Source organism: Cottoperca gobio, chromosome 15 (genome assembly GCF_900634415.1).
Source record: "Cottoperca gobio chromosome 15, fCotGob3.1, whole genome shotgun sequence".
In the NCBI taxonomy this organism is placed as follows: domain Eukaryota; kingdom Metazoa; phylum Chordata; class Actinopteri; order Perciformes; family Bovichtidae; genus Cottoperca; species Cottoperca gobio.
In genome coordinates, this window is record NC_041369.1 from 9,914,080 (window position 1) to 9,932,435 (window position 18,356).

The window sequence follows — 18,356 nt, forward strand, 5'->3', positions numbered from 1 at the left end:
ATAAGAATGGAGGTAGATGATTGGAGCAGAGGTTGATGGGGGCGGGGGGTGCACCTCTCGGTGTCCGACACTGGTGGTTGCTGCTTGAGAGGAAAGTGCTGCTGCTGCGGTGGTGCGACGTGGAAAGACAGAATGACACTTATGTCTTTTAAAATCCAGCGACACCATGAGAACAGACTGTCAGTCTCCAGCAGGATCTAACTATGATATGTAGCACATCAGCGATCAACTGAGTCACCACTTGAAGAACAAGTCGACAACATGGACGGGGGCTTGACTGTCACTTTGATATCGGTTGTGATGTTTGTAGGTACTTTTGTACTTGGATTCCTCCCACTGTTGTTCAGACTTAATGAGGTAAGTGTTTGTTTTCTTCCGTAAAGTATCTTCAGCCGGCATATATTTTTCAAACTGTTCTCAAATTTCGTCACGATGCCGCAAAGAGTCAAACTTTATTCTAAACTGCAGGTTTTTTATATAACTTCAATGATTTACACCCGAAGATTATGTTGTCTTTATGTTCTTGAATGAGAAGCATTGCTTATTGTGATGGGCATCTGAAAAATCTCTTCAGTTTAGTTTTGTCTTGTAAATAACTGTGGAGAAGGATCACTGATCAGCTGAAAGTCACATGTCGATCCCCAGAAAAGCCTGCGGTTTGTCTCCATCCTGGGGGCAGGACTCCTGTGTGGGACAGCACTGGCTATCACCATCCCTGAGGGAGTGGGCTTACTGGAAGAGTCATGGAGAGGTGAGCAGAACATGCACCATAACCCAGTCAGGGTGCCAACCTTTTTTGGCTCCTGCTTGTTTAAATGTGACCAGCTACTCAATAGATTACTGTTGTGTTTTTGGCACCAGCCATTTATCATTTTGAGCCTATTTTTGTCGCACATAATCCACATCATCCTTACCCACCGAATGTCCACCTGTGTTTGATTGTAACCCCTTGAGATGAGTGATGAAGCACATGGGGATGAAAGCAGGCATAGTGGTCTTAAATGTAAGCTGCTCTGCCTTGCTGTCTTTTATGTGGATTTGATCAAAAGCTCTTCATCTTCTCTCTGCAGTGTCCTCCTCCTCTGATGAGCCATCCGGTCTGAATGCCAGCGAAAAAAAACAAAATGCAACTTCCACAGAGAGAGGCCTTCCACCTCGGTTCTTCATCGGTGTGGCTTTAACTTTCGGCTTCACCTTCATGTTTGTGGTTGATCAGATCGGAAGTTACTTCTCCATGCGTGGCAAGTTGGCTTTTACATTTTGCCGTATGTCAACCCTGCAGATATATTTTTTATTTATCACCATGATAAGTGCAATGTCTCATTTCAGGCCGAGCGACTCGTTTGCCTAACAGTGTCGGCATCACAGCCACTTTGGGGCTGGTCATTCATGCGGCAGGTACTTATACAGCGTAACATTTACTCTGCTCTTACTATGGACTTGTGTTTGCCTACGGTACACAACATGTTTCATGGAATTCCGGGCCACAAAGCACTAAAGTTGTTTGTTTCCTCATGTGACTCAGCATGTGATAACTTCATTGTTTGAGTCTTTTATGTTATAAATGACCTCTTTTTTTCTGAGTCTAGAGGCTTAGGTTTCAACTTTATTGTTCCTGGCTAAGACGTATCAAACCAGACTCATCCATCAGTTTGATATAATGTTTGTCTCTTATGTCTGGATTGTTGTGAACATTAATACAAGTTTTGTTTGCTTAAAGCTGACGGATTCGCTGTGGGTGCAGCTGTGGCCACGGGGCAAGTGACAGTGCAAGTTATAGTATTTTTTGCTGTGATTTTACACAAGGTGAGTTTCCCTGAGAGAACATTTCAGTGAAATATATTGTAATATGGATCACAAACAAGAAGTAACAGAAATTATTATCATCAGGCGCCTGCAGCTTTTGGTTTGGTCTCCTTTCTGATGCATGCAGGCCTTGAGAAGAAGTACATCCAGGGACATTTGCTGGCCTTTTCAGCTGCAGCACCTGTACTTGCCATCACCACTTACTTCATATTACATGCGGTAAAAAAAAAAAAAGCACTCGTCAGCTATCTTGTGTCTTATTATACAGTTTCACTTGGTGCTTTGGTGTTATTTGATCTGATGTGTTTTGTGTCTGCAGTCTGGCAGTTCATCTCAGAAGCAGCTCAGTGCGACAGGCTTGGGAATGCTCTTCTCGGCTGGGACCTTCCTCTATGTGGCCACAGTGCACGTTCTCCCCGAGATCAGCAGCAGCAGCAGGACGGGCCAACCCCCCTCTAACCTCCAGCTTCACACTGGAGCCGAGGCGCACCATCAGCGACACATGGGGCTCCTGGAGAGCCTCACTTTGATCCTCGGGGTCGGGCTCCCGATGCTGCTGGCTCTCGGGCTGCAGGACGACTGAGAAAGAAAGGGCTATTAAGTGTAGTGCAAAGGGCACAGTGTCACCACGCCTGAAAAGAAAACGCCTGCCACTGTACAGTGTTCACTATCTGTATGGCACAAGGACTGAGTGCACAAACTGTTACTGGAAAGAGAGTTTATTTTGCTGTGTTTTAGTCTCAGGGAAACTTGCTTTTGAGTCCAGCTTTTGTTTGTGTATCAAAAGAGCTCTCCGGTAGCGCTAAAGAATCTGATAGCTAATATATTTCCTGTGGGTGGACTGAGTTTCCATTCCAAGACTGAAGAAGTGTGCCATGTGTTGCCAAGTTTGAATTCAATAAGCTTTCTTAAGTCCCTTTCAGCGTCGTATCACAAAGATACTGAAAGTCTGAGAACATGATATGTTCAATATTGAAATCCCAGTAACTGGATTTACAGGAACAACCAAATCATCTGATACTGTAAGAGTTCTTAGACGCACATTTTAAAATAATTTAGTTTGTTTGTTCGTATAGTCAGGAGCTTGAAAACAGAACCGGACTTTCAGTCAATGAGAGTTTTTGTCAGTACAACTGTGGAAGCCACTTGGATGTGACATGAGCAACGATATGTAGGAAGTCCAGCAGCTCTTTAATTCAGTTAAATAAAACACGGGTCACAGAAACAGGTGGCTGACGGACGGTATTGTACATAACTGGGGTTATCAAGTGGGTAATTCCAATCACAGATGTTTCACTGTCTGTCAATTTAAAAATCAGGGTTATCTCTTGCAATAAACACTGCTCATGTTATGATGGCTTATTCGACCGCTTAAAGTCTTGCTCTTTTTAGTTTTCCCCACACAACACATTTTTTGTTGCAGTAGTAAACTACAGAACCATGTTAAATAAAGATATAGAAACAAGATGTCAATATTAAAGGCACGTTACACTTTAAAGAATGACCTATTTATTAAGATGTAATAAAACATTAAATACTACAAAGTCATAAACACTGTACATTTGTTATGGTCCAGAACAGAAGTGACACATTTGACATCAGGTAGCGGAGTAGTGTTTGCTCTGTTAGTGTTTTATTCTACGTTTACAAATGTCCTTCTACTTGAGTCCATGAGCTACATTTCTGCTTAAAAGGTTCAATGTGTAATTCCGAGCCACTTGCTCCAAACAAATAGGGGGCAGTATTTAATCTCTAACCTGGGTCCATACAATCTGTAATGTTTATATTTTAGTTGTAGTAGTTTGGCATATTTATTGTATTCTTATTTATTCTTTATTTTGTGTAATGCCTGTCAGTCAGTCTGTGGACAAGAATAACTGCTGAAACTCTGAGAGCCGGTCAGAAACACTGCTGTCTTGTAATCTTCACGTGGTGCTTATCTATCAGTTTACTGGGGCTGTAGTCTGTGTGACGTTACGTTAGTTTGTTTATTGGACTAAATCCAAAAGTGGCAGAAACTAAAAAACGACCCTCATATTCGTCTCGTCTTCCCGATGGCGGCGCAGCCGGGAGAACACATTGAACCTTTCATATTAAGTTTTGCTTAATCTACCCTACTTTGCCCTATGGTGAGACACTGACACAATTCAGTGTTAGGAATTAGTCCAAGAATGACTTATCTATTAGTATATACATATATTAAAATATATTCAAACCTTAGACTCTATACATGGTCCTTCTTATGTTAGAGGATATTTAAGTCGGCCTTAGGTCAAATGCTAACGTCTTAAGTGTCTCTTTTTCTGGTCAGGTCATCTGTCCAAAACCTATCGCTCATCTTTTAGTCTACCGGAGCTGACGGCCCACAGCTGCAAGATAAGAGTTAAGATGGGCCCAGTGTGCTCAGACTGGCGAGGTCAGGGAGATGCTGTGACTGTACTTACTTAGAATGTGTTGACTAGGATTGGAGGAGCCATCGAGGGGATCCATCTTTAGGTAAACAATTGATGGCATGCCTTATTTAGGATAAATATCGAGGGAGAGTGGCTGGATGGCAGAATGGATGGTGGCATACAATGTGAATGCATCTCAGTATTTGCTTGTACTGGACCGGACCAGTAAAAAAAAATCAACACAATGGTGCTAAACATCACATATTAAATTCAAAACACTGATGTCAGCCTTCAAGCACCCCAAGGACTTCCCTGTCACTGCTCAACTTTCTCTTCCAATTCCATGTTGGAAGTTGATCCCCCATCCCCTACATGTGTAACCATCATGTGTGTGCTGTATAAGCTAAGTGAAACAAATCTGTGCTGTGGCTCACAGAGTAGAGATATGTTGTTGTTACTATATATGGAAGCTGATTATACCATGAAGCATTGGGTCCATTAAGTTTATTCTATCAGACTTTTTTTTATAGAATATTTTGATCTGGTTGAATTGTTCTCAGCTCATAGACAAATGCAGCCTGACATGAGGGGTCCCAACAAGACATTGCTTCATTGAATGCGGTCACAATCCAAAACAAAAGGTTGGGAACCACATCTGTAAAGACCTGCTTTAGTGTTTTGAATCCTAATGGGAGGTCCCTACAAGGTGAGACAGAGCGCCATAGTTTCATTCTAAACCTTCATAAAATGAAATGTCACCGTCAAATATATGGCACATATAGGGACTCATCAAATAAGGCATTAACTTTGTTAGTCATTACACCCTAAAAAGCACAGCTCTTACATGATAATGACCCATGGCATGTTCCTGTGCAGCTCTGAAGCCCAACATTCATCCTCCAGCTTCACCCTGGTTATTCTAAACACATTTACATACTTGTATGACACGTCCTCGCTACATTTCTAGTTTGCAGGAGAGGTGTTCACTTATTCTTCTGCAGCTCTGGCTGAGTGCGTCATTTAATGCCTGAACTGTACTCAAACCTATGAGAGCAGGAGCTGATGTGGAGTTTCTGAAGTCAGGATGTTGTTAACAGGGTTTATCATCACTTTCATAGTTTCATGCAGCTCATGGAGGCAGTCAACTGAGCCTCCCGAGCCATCTGATCAAAGGTTCGACTGTGTGTCTGCTGTCTCACTCTTTGTCTCATGTGAAAGGAGGCCTGAGCCAGCCTGTGCGCCTCCTCCTGTATCTGCTCCCGCTGTCTCCTCAGCCGCTCCCTCCTCACATCCTTCATGAAGACGCAGCTCTCTCTGAGGTTCCTCGTGGCCGCCTCCTCTTTCTGCATCCTCTCCCTCAGCCTCTGGTGGCAGAGCTGCCTGTGTTTGTTGTGCTGATGTGTTTGCTGAGCTCTGTTTTTCTGCTGTGCCGAGGCGTGCAAGGTGGCTCTCTCCGTGCGACGCTGGCTCAGGTGGACCAGGATCTGTTTGTGTGTGATCTGCTGGTAGTTCTGCAGCTTGGCACTCAGCTGTGCTCTCTGAATCTGCTCCTCCTCCCGGGCCGCCCGCTCCTGCAGCTCCCTTATCCGAGCCTTTACAGCCTGGGCATGTTTCCCGCAGGAGTGCTGCAGCTTCTTCTTAAGTGTGCTCCTCATCTGTGCCTCCTCTTCCTCCACCTGCTGTGCTACCTGCTGTTTCAGCAGGATGTGCCGTAGCAGCTTGCTGTGATTTCCCTCCTGCAGCCTCTTTCTTTCTTGCTTCTCCTGCGACACTTTGCTCCTCCTGGCCCTCAGCTCCTTCTCCACTGCCAGCTGTCTTTCCCTCTCTCGCTCCCTTTTCTCTACTTCCTCCTTGTCCCTCAGCAGCTTCTCCTGGTACCGTTTGCGCCCCCCTGCCTCTTTCTGTGCAGCCTCTATCTTTTCTCTGCGTTGTCCCTCCACCTCCTCTTTCAGCCTCCTCCAGCGGTCTTCTTGCAGCACCACCTCCAGCTCCAGTTGTACTGCTTTCTCTTTCTCCTGACGCTCCCTCAGCCTCCTGCGGTCCCCCAGGTCCTTGTGCCAGCGTTGCATACTCCGCTTCAGTTCCTTCCTTCTCCTTTTCTCTGCCTGAGCCCTCTGAGCCTCCTCCTGCCTGCGGGCCTCCTGTCGCTCCTGTTCCTCTTGCTGACGGAGCCTCAGACAGGCCTGCTCCTCTTGGTGCTTCACCAACATGAGAGCTGCTATCTTTCGGTCCTTCTCTGATAGTGTGACACACATCTCCTTGTTGATGTCCTTGGTGAGCCTCTCCAGCTTCATCTCAGTGGCTGGGGTGTGTCGGAGGTCTCCCAGACTGAAGCTGCAGACTGTGCTCCTGTCTGGCTCTCTGTTAGAGTTCCTGCTTGTATATTCCCCTTTAAAGCACAGATCTGCATACGGAATGGGGCCCATTGTGTGTCTGTCCCTTGAGTGATCCTTCAGTTTGATGTCAGGCACCACTTCCAGGCCTGACACTTTATCACTGCCTGGCCACCTGTCCCCAGCAGCCTCCCGGATAATCCTCTCCCTCTCCTGTCGGCACATTTGTAAAAGCTTCATTCTCTCCTTCTCATAGGATTCATGCATGACTCTCATGGCCCCAAAGGGCACGTCATGCTGCTCAGCTATCAACTCGTTTAGCGATTTGATCAGAAGTTCAACAGGTTTGATGCCGAGTCGTGTGCATGACTCCAGTGAGCGGGGACTCGTTAAAACATACCGACTCCTCTCTGCTTCGGCCGAGTCAAAGTTGTTCAGGTCCAAACGAAGTCCAAGAGACGTGGACTTCCGCTCCCCCATGATAAAACAATTGTTGAATTACCTGGATGCTAATTTCAGGTGATCATTGCTTTTGCTCCCGTGCTCATCCCGTTTCGGCTGCATGCTTTCGGCTTTCCCTCACGGAGAGGTCATGGGGGGATTAGCTGCGTCTCTCCAGACAAGCGACGCTCTACTCCAGTGCGTAACCTCAGCTGTAAATGACAGAGCGAGATCCAGGCTTGAAATGTGTCCTCTCAACATTTAAACACACATGTGAGAACACGTTAGATAAATCACAACATATTAAAAAAATGTTTTTACTATGAGTAAAATAATAAATACGTATGGGCTAGGGTTTGATATAACAAATAAGCCTAGAGGTTACTGATAAATAAACGGGAAGCCGAAAACAAGCCACTTTGACAAATCATAAAAGACCCAAATAAAAGGGAAAAGTTCAACAACTTTTCTTAGACAAATGTTTTAAGTCATAACTATATACTTTTATGCAATAATTGTAGGATAAATACTAATATATATGAAACACTGTAAGTAAACATAGAACTTAATTTATTTTAATAAAAGAAACAAAAAATGTCAACAACAACACTAAAAAACTGTCCTTTCTCAATTCTCAGTTTGGACAAACAAATGCCATTGCCAGCACTGTCCAAAATTATCTTTGTGGGACGTTTCTTTCGTTCTAAAAATCCGTAGTCAACACCATAAATCCTGGAAAGCAAGTTCTGTTGTGATATCAAGTCTTTTGTGAGATATTCAAAAAGCAATTTGATCTCACACTGAGTCCCACCCTCAAGAAGGTCATGCATTATATCAAATGAGTAATTATTTCAAACATGGAAATACTTCAATGAGTTAAGTGTAGAAGTCTTTTTCAAACCATACAAGGAGATCAATTGTGGGTTGTCTTGGAGACACTTGTAATGCATATCAAACATATTTTCCACGAAGGATCAGTTTGGGATCTTCCTCACTGTATACTGTTTGAGAATTCCTCTTAATCAAACACTACTAAGACTACTAAGACTAAGGCCTTGGGTTTTCAGTAATTTTATATCATGTATCAACGGTTCCAGTATAACACCATCAACTTCTGGCTGCTGGGATACAAATTCTGACACATGAAACCAGTCAGTATTGTTTTAGCCTCTTTCTCAGAGAGTGAGACCGGTACTAGCTGGTCAAGCAGTCTGGCTCTCAAGTCTCTGACTCTGGGTGACTCCTTAATTTTCCCCACATCACTGTTATACACTGTTGTCTGCAAGAATGTGTAAAAATTCAGTAACGCAGCATCGTACGACAAATTAAACACAAAACGGATTTTGGAAAGTTCGTCGAAAGCCCCAAGGTTTGCCTGCCGTGGGATGAGATGCTTATCCATGGTGATGTAGAAGCTGTCAATCTTGCTCTTCTGACGCCCAACAGCGAGGAGGTATGGCTGCCGACCCTGCTGGTTGCGGAGATGCTCCTCCAAACTGCAGCATGACTAGGGTTGAGATAAAGAACCCTAACATTACACACAAGAATAATGTGCAGCCACAGAGAAAACTACATTATAGAAGTGATCAGTTATTCAAACATCTTCTTACTGGCTAGTGCAAGATGGGAATGCTTGTGAAGACTTCATTTCAATTTCATTCACTTTTTAACAACCCTTTTTACACATGTGGCTAAGAAGGTGATGTGACAATTATAATCACCTTAATAATGTAATTACCTTATGTCTAAGTCTTTTTGGAGATATGGCAAGTGCTTTAAACAAGCTAAACAAATACAACTCACTTGTTGTCTCATCAAGATCACTTCCTGTGGGACTCTCTGCAACAAGCGACGCAGCCCTGGGTGTTGAAGTAAGCCACTTAGCCTCTTTATGACATTTGGACTGAAGAACACATCCCATTTCTGAAGGAGCCTGGAGGATGTTTCATGATCAAATAGAGGGTGAAGTCTTGATCCACCTTACGAAAGAAGATATTACGTTACTACTACTACTACTACTACTACAGGAAAGCCATTGTAAACATTTCATTCCAAATGTACCAATCCTTTGGTATCCAGGAATCTTGGGAAGGAGGAGAGGATATCAACACCTCTGCTTGGGTCATTAACAAGCGTCTGACGGTGCTGAAAGGTTTCTCTCATCTTCTGAAAAATCAGGGAATTGTCTGTGGTATGGTTGAGCAAAGACATGTCCCCTTGGCAAGCATCCCCATCCAGCTGTCTTTGTACATTAACAGCTCGTTGGACATTTGGGAGAAGTGTCCATAGGGCTATTTGGTGATGGTGCAGATCCTCGACAAATCTTTCGTTGGATTGCTTTCAAACGCCAAGAAATGTATCCTGTGCTGCCTGCAGCATCATGGAAGTGTTCCTGAAATAAAACTAAAAAATATTTTGGTCATAGCCTACATAGCCTTTCTTGGTATATGGATCCTTTATGGAACGACGGTGTCACTATCCCAAGAGCATACTCTTCTCTTATAGCTTTAGTGGAGATGTGCCCGAGAGGAGATATTCAATTCCTAATCAAAATTTGCACAACGGGCATGCAGTTATTTGGCACAAATGAAACAATATAAAAAACACACCATGATTTTCAATCATGCGAGCTACCAGTATGTTAACCATTTGTCTTCTTGTGGCATCTTTTAATGTTTCTATTGTTTGGTATTCCTGTAGTACTTCTTCACCACCAGACTTGCCTCAGCGCAGCTTCAATCAACTAATAAAGAAAACATGATAATACAAAACATAATGATAAACAGCTTTTCTAGAGAAAGTGTTAAGAGACTACTGAGAAACAAGCTTTGTTATGACCTGTTTAGCAGACACTGCATCAATTACAACCACTAATACGGCCCTTCTGTACTTTGTTCTGGCCCGCAAGAGGTTGCCTGCAAATCGGGCTGGCATATAGGCTATAGCATAAATAAAACTAAAGCCTGATTCACACCAAATGCGGCAGAAACGCAGGTGTTTCCAGTCCACTCCGAGCTGCAGCGGCTGTCTGGAAAAAAGCGCACTCTGTCCGCACCTGCCATCGGCTCAGTCAAGCTCACGCTGCACACTGGGTTGGCGGGCCACAGAGAGTCACAGCCTTACTTTAGCTCGGCACGCTAACAACACGCTTCAAGATGTCTCTCTCCGAGCCAAAGAAACCTAGAGTGATCTGAAGCCTCCGAATGGACTGACAAATATTTATTTACTTTGCCAGCCGCAACAAGTAAAAAACTGGTGTTTATCGTGCAACAAATGTATTTCCGTGATGAAAGAATACACCGGGAATCGGCACTACAGGTCAAGTCACGGCTCGTTTTCTGCCAGGTGTCCCGTGGGCTCAGAGGAACGGAGAAGGAAAGTACAGGGACCGTTAGCATCATTTAACGGAGTCAAGTGGCTTTTGGCTCGCTTTTGCACGGAACAAGAGAGCCACGATAGCAGCCCTGCTTTTTTTTAGTTCTCTCCTCTCCCTTTCTCTGCTGAGTCTGACTGACTGTAGGTGTGTGTGCGCACGTGTAGCGTGGTTGTGATGTGAACGTGCAAAGTAACGCAGTAAACACGGAAACGTGCACATAAACAAGATGCATATCATTTAATAAAAGAGCTTCTGTTCAATGTGAAAACTGAGTTCTGAATATTAAAAAAACCCAAAAGTGTAATTTCTCTCACTGACTCAAACAGGCTCAAAATGACAAGTCTGATATGTTTGTAGTTCTATAGGACTACATCACCTGACTTAATGTGATGCATTCTTAGTGTAAATGCAAAGACAGATCTATGTTTGACAGATTCAAACAAGCCTACTTACTGTTAAATTGTAAACATGTGTAAGATATGTATGTTATTGTGAGTCTGATGCTACTGTTTTACTATGCTCTATTTGCATTTAGTATTTCATTTTATGGATATGGACTTGTTTTCAAAGCACCTTATGTATGCTTGGAAGTGTTGAGGATATTATAAACAGGGCTACTTACTGGTAATGTGGTGAATACTGTTTTATTATATTCATCTTTTCTTTCTACATTAGTGGACATTGACCTGTTGGGGAAACAACTCTTGTGTCCTTGGTTTTCAAGATGCAACATTTTGCACTTTTGTGTGAAGCCTTGTAGCCATAGCCTTCCTACCGTTTTGAATGGAATTTAATTAAGGTGATACAAATAACAAGAAAAAAGGGGATGCACGTGACTAGTTCATTTCATAACTATCTAACTAACTCAGTAACTATTAACACTACTGTAAGTAAGAGTTATTTGTAGTGATTCATTGAAAAAGTATTGTGTGGCCCGTTTTCGTCAACATTGATGAAATGTTCCTTCTGTCTGCCGCACAGGTAGCTATGCAGAAGTTATCTGAAAATGATGGATCTAGTTTAACAATAACCCGCGTTGAGTTTACTTTCCGTGTGACCTTTGCTGGGACTTGAGCGATAACAAGTATTAACGTTACCTTGCTAATACAACTGAATCTGCTAGCTTACATCGGCTAACGTTGGCTTTGACCAAAGATGCACTGAAACTACCTGAAATGAGATTGTAACCTATTCAGTACTTCCGTGTTTGCGTAAACGGCTGTTCCGGCTGAAGTTTTCTTTTGGCTTGGCTTGGCTTGGCTTGGTTTGGCGACCAGGGTTCATGTTTTTTATTGTATTTCCGCTGCTCTGGTATGTTTGTTAATCACGTAGACTCTTTGATGTAACACACATGATGTGCTTCGTTGTGCTATAATGTAATGTTAGCCTTAAGCTAGTTATTCCGTGTTGCAGTAGCTAAAGTTAGCTCTGGTTAGTTCCCATCTAGCACGAATACAGTACGACACCGGTAAGTCGAATGCATTATATTAATCACATTGTGTTAATCGACTTTCATTAAATCAGGTACTTGCAGCATTTTGCGCTTGATCTACCATGTAAACGAGCTAGAGTAGCTGATCTGTATCTTGTCTTACCTAACGTCTTTGGCTAAACTTTCAGAAAACCGCCGATGTTAGGTTTACCCGTCGCGAATATAAGGTTAAGCAACTTGATAATTGAATCCACAGGCAGTTTGTCCTGAAACTCTTTCTTCAAGAATTGTTGTCAGAAGGTAATTAATGAGCTATAACATCCACAAGCAGAAAGGTACTTTGTTTGTATTGGTCGTGTTTGCAGCAACGTGTTTCTCCTCACAACACACAGCTCGTCAACTAACTGACTGAGGGAACATGAAGAGGGCCAGAGGCGGTGATAATGAGGAAGCTCCCCGGCAGAATGGCTCTGCTAGCCGGAGGAAAGGAGAACAACAGCAAAGTGACGGGGACAACAGTGGCGGTGACTTCGGCCCAACTGACATGCAAGACGAAGACAATGACCCGGGACTCAGGAGAGAAATACGGAGCAAGTACAGAGACCTCATCAACTCAGTGCAACGTGAGTAAAAGACGGCAGTTTGGCTGACAGCCGACGTTGTTGTTGTTGTTGTTGTTTATTTGTTGACACGTCTTTGACGCATTTCCTTTTTGTGTGTCCCCCCCCCCTCCAGAGAATAGGGAAGACATGCTGAGTCTCTCCAACAACAAGCTCACAGAAGTTTTAGAAGAGGCAAACAAACTTTTTAAAGATGGTAAGTGTACAACCACAGACATGTTGAATGTGCCTGTTGCATGACCGCAGGGGTGTTAATTCATTAATCTGAAAGTGTCGACTACACAACAAATTTTCTCAATCAGAGCAAATTCTTAACACTAGCATCTGCATTGAAATACATATGCATCGGAGGAGTAGTAATAGTGTAATGTTTATATTTGTATTATCCAGAAGTAGCAATTCATAACTGAATCACACATCATCATCATCATCATACATCAGTTTGTTTCACTGTGTTCCCTGGCAGTCCGTCAGGCGAGAGAAGCGGCTCTGGATGCTCAGCTCCTTGTTGTGGCCACAGACCTGGGAAAGGAGAAGGCCAGTCAGCTGTTCGCTGAGGGCACTGCTTTCGATGTCTCTGCTTTTACTGAGCACCTTGTGAGTGGCCAGTAGACTTGTGCTGTGACCTACCACAGTGTCAGCTGAGGAAAAAACATAATTTCCAACCCTGTTTACAGTATTTCACAATTCTGTTTTAATAAGTCCCTTTCATTGATTGGAAAACGTAACATCCTTGCTGTCATGATTTCATATAAGGCTGAGGTGAAGGATTTTTCTCTGCTACGTCAATAAAGAGCCGACAATTAAATGTATAGAACCATGTGACCTAAGCCCCCTTTAAGATCACAAAATTATAATATTCCAGCTATATTGTTATAACAACATTCACAGACGGTTTGCAGTCTCATATCCTGATGTCAGTGTTCTGTACCTCTCAGCTCTAACGAGGAACTCTTGCTGTTGTTATAGAAAAGTCTCACTAAGATGCCAACTTCCTGTTCTGTTTTGGACGGGACACTTACGGCTTTAACTTTTAACACAACGCAGTTGATACAAAGTGTCATACTGGACAACACGCAGAGAGAAACCTAACACAAAAGTAGGACACAGAAAGCAACATTATGAACTTATAACAACAAACAATGTAGAGATCTCTCTTCTTCTTCTTCTTCTTCTTCTTCTTCTTCTTCTTCTTCTTCTTCTTCTTCTTCTCAGCTGTCCTTCATGGGTCTCAACCGACTAGAAGACGGGGACAACGAGCAGCAGAACGGAGGTGCAGCTGATGGCTACCTGCCTCAGGATGCTTGGCACAGAGTGGCCAAGAGAGCAGAGGGCTGTTTCAGGGCATCACCCTCCTTCCACTACATGTGAGTGCCTGAGCATGTTATGCGTCAGTCACTTAGGATGATGCAACATCTTGTTGTTGTTAATCGACTTTTACAATTAGAAATCACAGGAGGGAGCACACACTAATCCTACAACAGCTGTTGATTTGTAGTCTTGTCTTGAAAATGTACATAGTTTAAAGTGGCAATAGACTTTTGCTGTTTAGTTTCCACAGTTATCATTACTGCGGCTGTTCTGCTACCTGGGTACAGCTACTATAAACTATTTTGTTGAGTTGTTTCTCAGGGTAAGCAGTGATGCACTGTATATGTCTAGGGTTTTTATTGTGAAAGGTAAGAACAGAAGGAGTGTAGCTGTAATGCGCTGCCGTTGACAATGTGGGAGCAATAAAGAGTTTGCCGTCTTGGTTCAGACATACAGAGTCTCCGTGTTAGACTTTTATTACCTTCATAAGTTTAGTTGCAACTCCAGCGCTCTCCTCTTCCTTTGTGTGCCGTAAATCAAGCCTTCATTTCCCCGGGACATCGTACCCGAAGGCAGACAGAATTGCATACCATTTACTTCATAATGATGCGTCAAAGCAAAAAAGTGGTATATTGCCACTTTAAACAGCTTAACTATTAATATTATTTATAGGGCAAGTGTTGCATTTCTCCTAGATTATTTCTGTCCCTCAGCTCTGACTTTTCTGTCCCTGACCTTTTCACTCCTGTGGCTCTTTTCATCAGGATGGGTTCGTTCCATGCAGAGCCGCCTCCTCCAAAGCAAAAGATAGAACGGCAAAGGAAGGCCCCCAGCAAAGAAGCCAAAAGGATAATGCCTACTCAGGTAGCTAAACTTTCACTCCCAGGGCTTCAATTATCTACATGTCAGATAATAAAGAATCTAAGACACCCTTGAATACAAATGAATCAGCCTCCCCTCACGCTGCGAAAGTGACTTATTCGATCAATTATCTGTCCAAACGTGTGGGTCTTGATGTCCCACATACTTACTGCATCATGTTCATGTTGTCTGTCAGCTGAAGAAAATGGAAGACTCTCATCAAGAAACGACCGAGAAAGAAGTGGAGAGGATCCTGGGATACCTGAAGACTTATTACCAAGACGATCGTGAGTTTGAAGCCGACCATCGGACGTTACCGCTTCATCGTTGTGTTAATGTTATTTGCTCATGTTTCTCTGTTTCTGTCACAGCAACATCACCGATATCGTATTACGAGTTTGTCATCGACCCCAGGTCGTTTTCCCGCACAGTTGAGAATATCTTCCACACGTCTTTCCTCATCAGGGTGAGCTGCCTTTGCTGATGTTTGTATAAACTGAGCTTGTCCGCCCTCTAGTGATCATTAACAGGTGTTACACTGTTGTTTGTTTTTCAGGATGGGCTTGCGCGGATGTATCTGGATAATGCCAAATTCCCTTGTATAGGTGAGAAGATGTTCCATTTTGTTGTAATAATCGGACCAAAGAAAATGTTGTCGTGGAAATTTTAATCAAGCCCTTAAACAAATGACCAGTGAAGTCTATAATACTGAAATGACGATTCTTGAGAAGTTAAGTTGTCTTTTAAGTATTTATGCTGTACAGAAGGATCATCAATCATACAGAGTGCAAGCAGTCTGCGTGAGGAAGAACCCAGAAAAGAGAGTGTTCATGTATCTTAAGACAGAAAGGGGAAGGAGGGGGGAAGGATTGCCACAGTACGCCCACAAACAAAGAGAAAGGAGCTGTGGAGAGTTCCCACAGTTGCAGGTGTTAGAGAAGACAAAATAAAGAGATGAGTAGAGGGGAGAGGGGAGGGGAAGAAGATGGGAACATTTGGGATAAACGGAGAAGAATATGGTTGGAATAACATAAGGTTACAGATCAGACAGGGAGAAAGACAGAAGTTAATTGAACTAAGTATTAAACAATACAAATATAATATGGACATATGAAACTTTCCATTACAATGTCTTCAGGTAAATTATTTTCCAAGCGTGTTTTTGTGTCTCAGCTCCTGTGGAGGAGGGAGAGGTGGAAGCTGGAGGATCGTGCAGCCGTAAACAGTGCATCGTCTCGATCAGCCCAAAAATATGGAAGGTCAGCAAGTTTTCCCTGAACACAGAGGTTTTAATCCAGCAGCAACACAAGACCGACATTAAAAAATGATTTCATTGTGCCAACTGTTTTTTCTTTCCTAGGAGCTCATAGAGGCCTTCGACATCAGAGACACATTGATCCAGCCTTCAAACACACACAATGAGTGACGGACCCTGCCACTCTTTGTTAGCTGAAGCCGAACATTGTTTTTAGGTGTGTTCCTTTTTTTTTTTTTTAACAAAAGACAAATTAATATAAATTTGCAAAAGCCGAATTCCAGTGTAGGTCACTCTGGTGAACACGTATCATAGTGACTTGAGATCCTAATTACTCCGTTTCACATCTTGTTTTAATTTGTACTTTTTACTGTTTTTAAAAGTTTGAATAATAAAAAAAAGAAAGAAGAGAAAGCAGGTACTGTTTTAGTTTTTTATATGGAATATGAGTGAATGCTGTTTTATATGTGATTCGGTAAAACCTGGGGTCAACCTCATGCATTACATATTTAAAAGTGCTGTGCACTTCCCTGAAAGACGGAGAACAATCCGCATGTGTGTGCATATTAAGTCCATGACCCATGACTTAGTTATGACACACAGACACATACAACTGGTGACAGTGGGTCACAAGTAGGGATAGCTTAACTTTTAGGAGTCACAAGCTTTAAAGGTCTGGGAACAATTGCCTTACAGTAACAATGAAGCACAACTCTAAACACACGTTTGATTTGAGAGTAAATGAAACCAAACTAGTTCTGGCCTGGTTGTGAGTGTGTGTGTGACAGAACTATAGTTTAGCTTCTGTATTTGCTGCTTTTCCACAAATCTAAAAAAATTTCTCCAGGTTTAAGATAATTCATATTCATTGTACAACATTGTTGCTCAATGCAAAGCAGTTGTCTCTTTATGCTACAGAGAAAAACTAAAAAACAGGATTCTTCTGTATCGCTTGCCAGACGGCAGTAAAGGTGAACAGGCGGTGGCTGAGGTTTGTTTTGTTCTTTAATATCCTTTGGGCCCTTCACAGGCTCCTCTTCTCCCCACCCCCAATATCACTGATGCTCTGTAGATGGGTACCAATGATGTTCTGGGCCCTTTTAGTCACCCTCTGTAGAGCCTACTGTTTTTTAGCTTTTACACTAAGATAGAGAATTGTAATGATCGTGTCAACTTGTTTGTGATGCTGATTCCCAGGAATTTAAAACTGTTCACTTGCTCCACCTCAGCTCCGTTTATGTATACAGGAATATGTGTCTTCTCCTTTTTTCTAAAATCAGCGATCAGCTCCTTGGTTTAGCTGACGTCTGAGCACCAACCTGCAAGATTGTTAATGTCCTCTCTATATGAAGCCTCACCCTTGTGTATGGTGCAGTGCTACTGTGCAGACAATTTGCATTTGTTTTGTTTTTCTTAATTGTGTTATTTCTATGAAAACATCCCTGTAGTACGAAAATATCTGCCCAGAGACCATGTTTCTGCTGTCATTGTACAAATATGTAAGGGGACAAAAATAAATAAATAAAATAAATTCTGTAATTCCCCCCCTGCTCTATTTTGACTTTGTGAACCTCACTATGATCACGTTCAGTTGGATGAATACACTGATATCATTGTGCGTTCTCATCGTGATGATATACCACCATCATCCATCTCCTAGGTCTTTTAAAGGGACAGACACTCTTTATGCTGCCTCCCATCTCTGCCTCTCTGAGCATTTCTTCCCTCCAAAGCAGTGCTACAGTCACACCCGTGCAGTGGTGTGAGGCTAAGCTGCATATGAGGCAGGGAAGAGAAGATCCCCTTTTAACTCTCCTTTGATTAGGTTGGATTTCTTATGTAATGTAGATTTGTATATAACAATGGCTTGAAAATATATGTCACAGGCGCACCACGGGCAATGTAGTGCAGAGCGCTTATTAGTCATTGAGGCACACACTCGTACAGACACAGAGGCGAGCACACGCTCACTCCGTAGCTCCAGCAGAGATCTGCCTGCCCTGGCAATGCTCAGGCTGACATAACGATGCAGTTCTGCAGAAAGGTGCTCTGCAAGCCGTGTAGTGCCAGAGTCACTTCACCAGAGGAGGACATGGAATACAAGATGGGGAGCTGCATCGGAATTTCACGCAGACAGGTAAAGAGAGGAGAGGGAGGATGCTGAGCAGAGGCTGCCTGCAGTGCAGCATCAATGCCTCTCTGACTGAACAGCAGAGAGTGGAAGAGGAGAGGGAACAGGTTGTACCGGTCAAGAGTCTTTACTCAGGCAAAGGCAGAGAGAAGATGTACTGTAGTGGTGGAGTAGGGGTGACGTCAATGAGGAGAGATGGTGAGGAAGGGAGGAGCTGAGTATAAGAGGATGATGATGTTTGTAGTGGAGGAAGATGGAAGGCATGTTGACATGAGAACAGGTCGTGTGCATGTGTTGGATTCATTAAGACAAAAGACTGAATGACAGCTAAGACAAGAGGAAGTGTGTTTAAAGTATTCAGTGACGTCTGTTAGAAACGGAGCTGATCAAATCAGTG

At 43.1% G+C, this 18,356-nt stretch overlaps 3 protein-coding genes and 1 long non-coding RNA gene across 10 annotated transcripts; 2 read left to right on the forward strand and 2 right to left on the reverse strand.

Annotated features, from left to right (window-relative positions):
• Nucleotides 1-42: 42 nt before the first annotated feature.
• LOC115020005 (zinc transporter ZIP9) lies at nucleotides 43-3,369 on the forward strand. The gene is made up of 7 exons (XM_029449821.1): nucleotides 43-357; nucleotides 646-751; nucleotides 1,071-1,241; nucleotides 1,330-1,398; nucleotides 1,721-1,806; nucleotides 1,891-2,025; nucleotides 2,126-3,369. Exons 1-7 carry the CDS (start codon nucleotides 262-264, stop codon nucleotides 2,387-2,389), a joined length of 927 nt encoding a protein of 308 aa, XP_029305681.1. The 5' UTR covers nucleotides 43-261; the 3' UTR covers nucleotides 2,390-3,369.
• Nucleotides 3,370-4,220: 851 nt separating this feature from the next.
• LOC115020002 (coiled-coil domain-containing protein 177) lies at nucleotides 4,221-7,012 on the reverse strand. Its single transcript, XM_029449812.1, has one exon. It carries the CDS (start codon nucleotides 7,010-7,012, stop codon nucleotides 5,312-5,314), a length of 1,701 nt encoding a protein of 566 aa, XP_029305672.1. The 3' UTR covers nucleotides 4,221-5,311.
• A 514-nt stretch (nucleotides 7,013-7,526) lies between these two features.
• Nucleotides 7,527-9,430, reverse strand: LOC115020006 (uncharacterized). The gene is made up of 3 exons (XR_003833521.1): nucleotides 9,035-9,430; nucleotides 8,777-8,952; nucleotides 7,527-8,480 (listed from the first exon to the last, which is right to left on the reverse strand). It is a non-coding gene; the product is annotated as an uncharacterized LOC115020006 (long non-coding RNA).
• Nucleotides 9,431-11,130: 1,700 nt separating this feature from the next.
• On the forward strand, nucleotides 11,131-17,372 carry nsmce4a (NSE4A component of SMC5/6 complex). 7 transcript variants are annotated; one of them, XM_029449817.1, is made up of 12 exons: nucleotides 11,131-11,148; nucleotides 12,038-12,081; nucleotides 12,174-12,404; nucleotides 12,517-12,597; nucleotides 12,868-12,998; nucleotides 13,617-13,768; nucleotides 14,477-14,576; nucleotides 14,770-14,860; nucleotides 14,945-15,039; nucleotides 15,130-15,178; nucleotides 15,747-15,832; nucleotides 15,934-17,372. In XM_029449817.1, exons 3-12 carry the CDS (start codon nucleotides 12,200-12,202, stop codon nucleotides 15,997-15,999), a joined length of 1,056 nt encoding a protein of 351 aa, XP_029305677.1. In that variant the 5' UTR covers nucleotides 11,131-11,148; nucleotides 12,038-12,081; nucleotides 12,174-12,199; the 3' UTR covers nucleotides 16,000-17,372. The 7 variants fall into 7 exon arrangements, with proteins under 7 accessions (XP_029305677.1, XP_029305679.1, XP_029305676.1 ...); XM_029449816.1 differs by lacking the exon at nucleotides 11,131-11,148 and adding an exon at nucleotides 11,553-11,660; XM_029449814.1 differs by lacking the exon at nucleotides 11,131-11,148 and adding an exon at nucleotides 11,636-11,660 and having other exon boundaries at nucleotides 11,970-12,081.
• The last annotated feature ends 984 nt before the right edge of the window (nucleotides 17,373-18,356 follow it).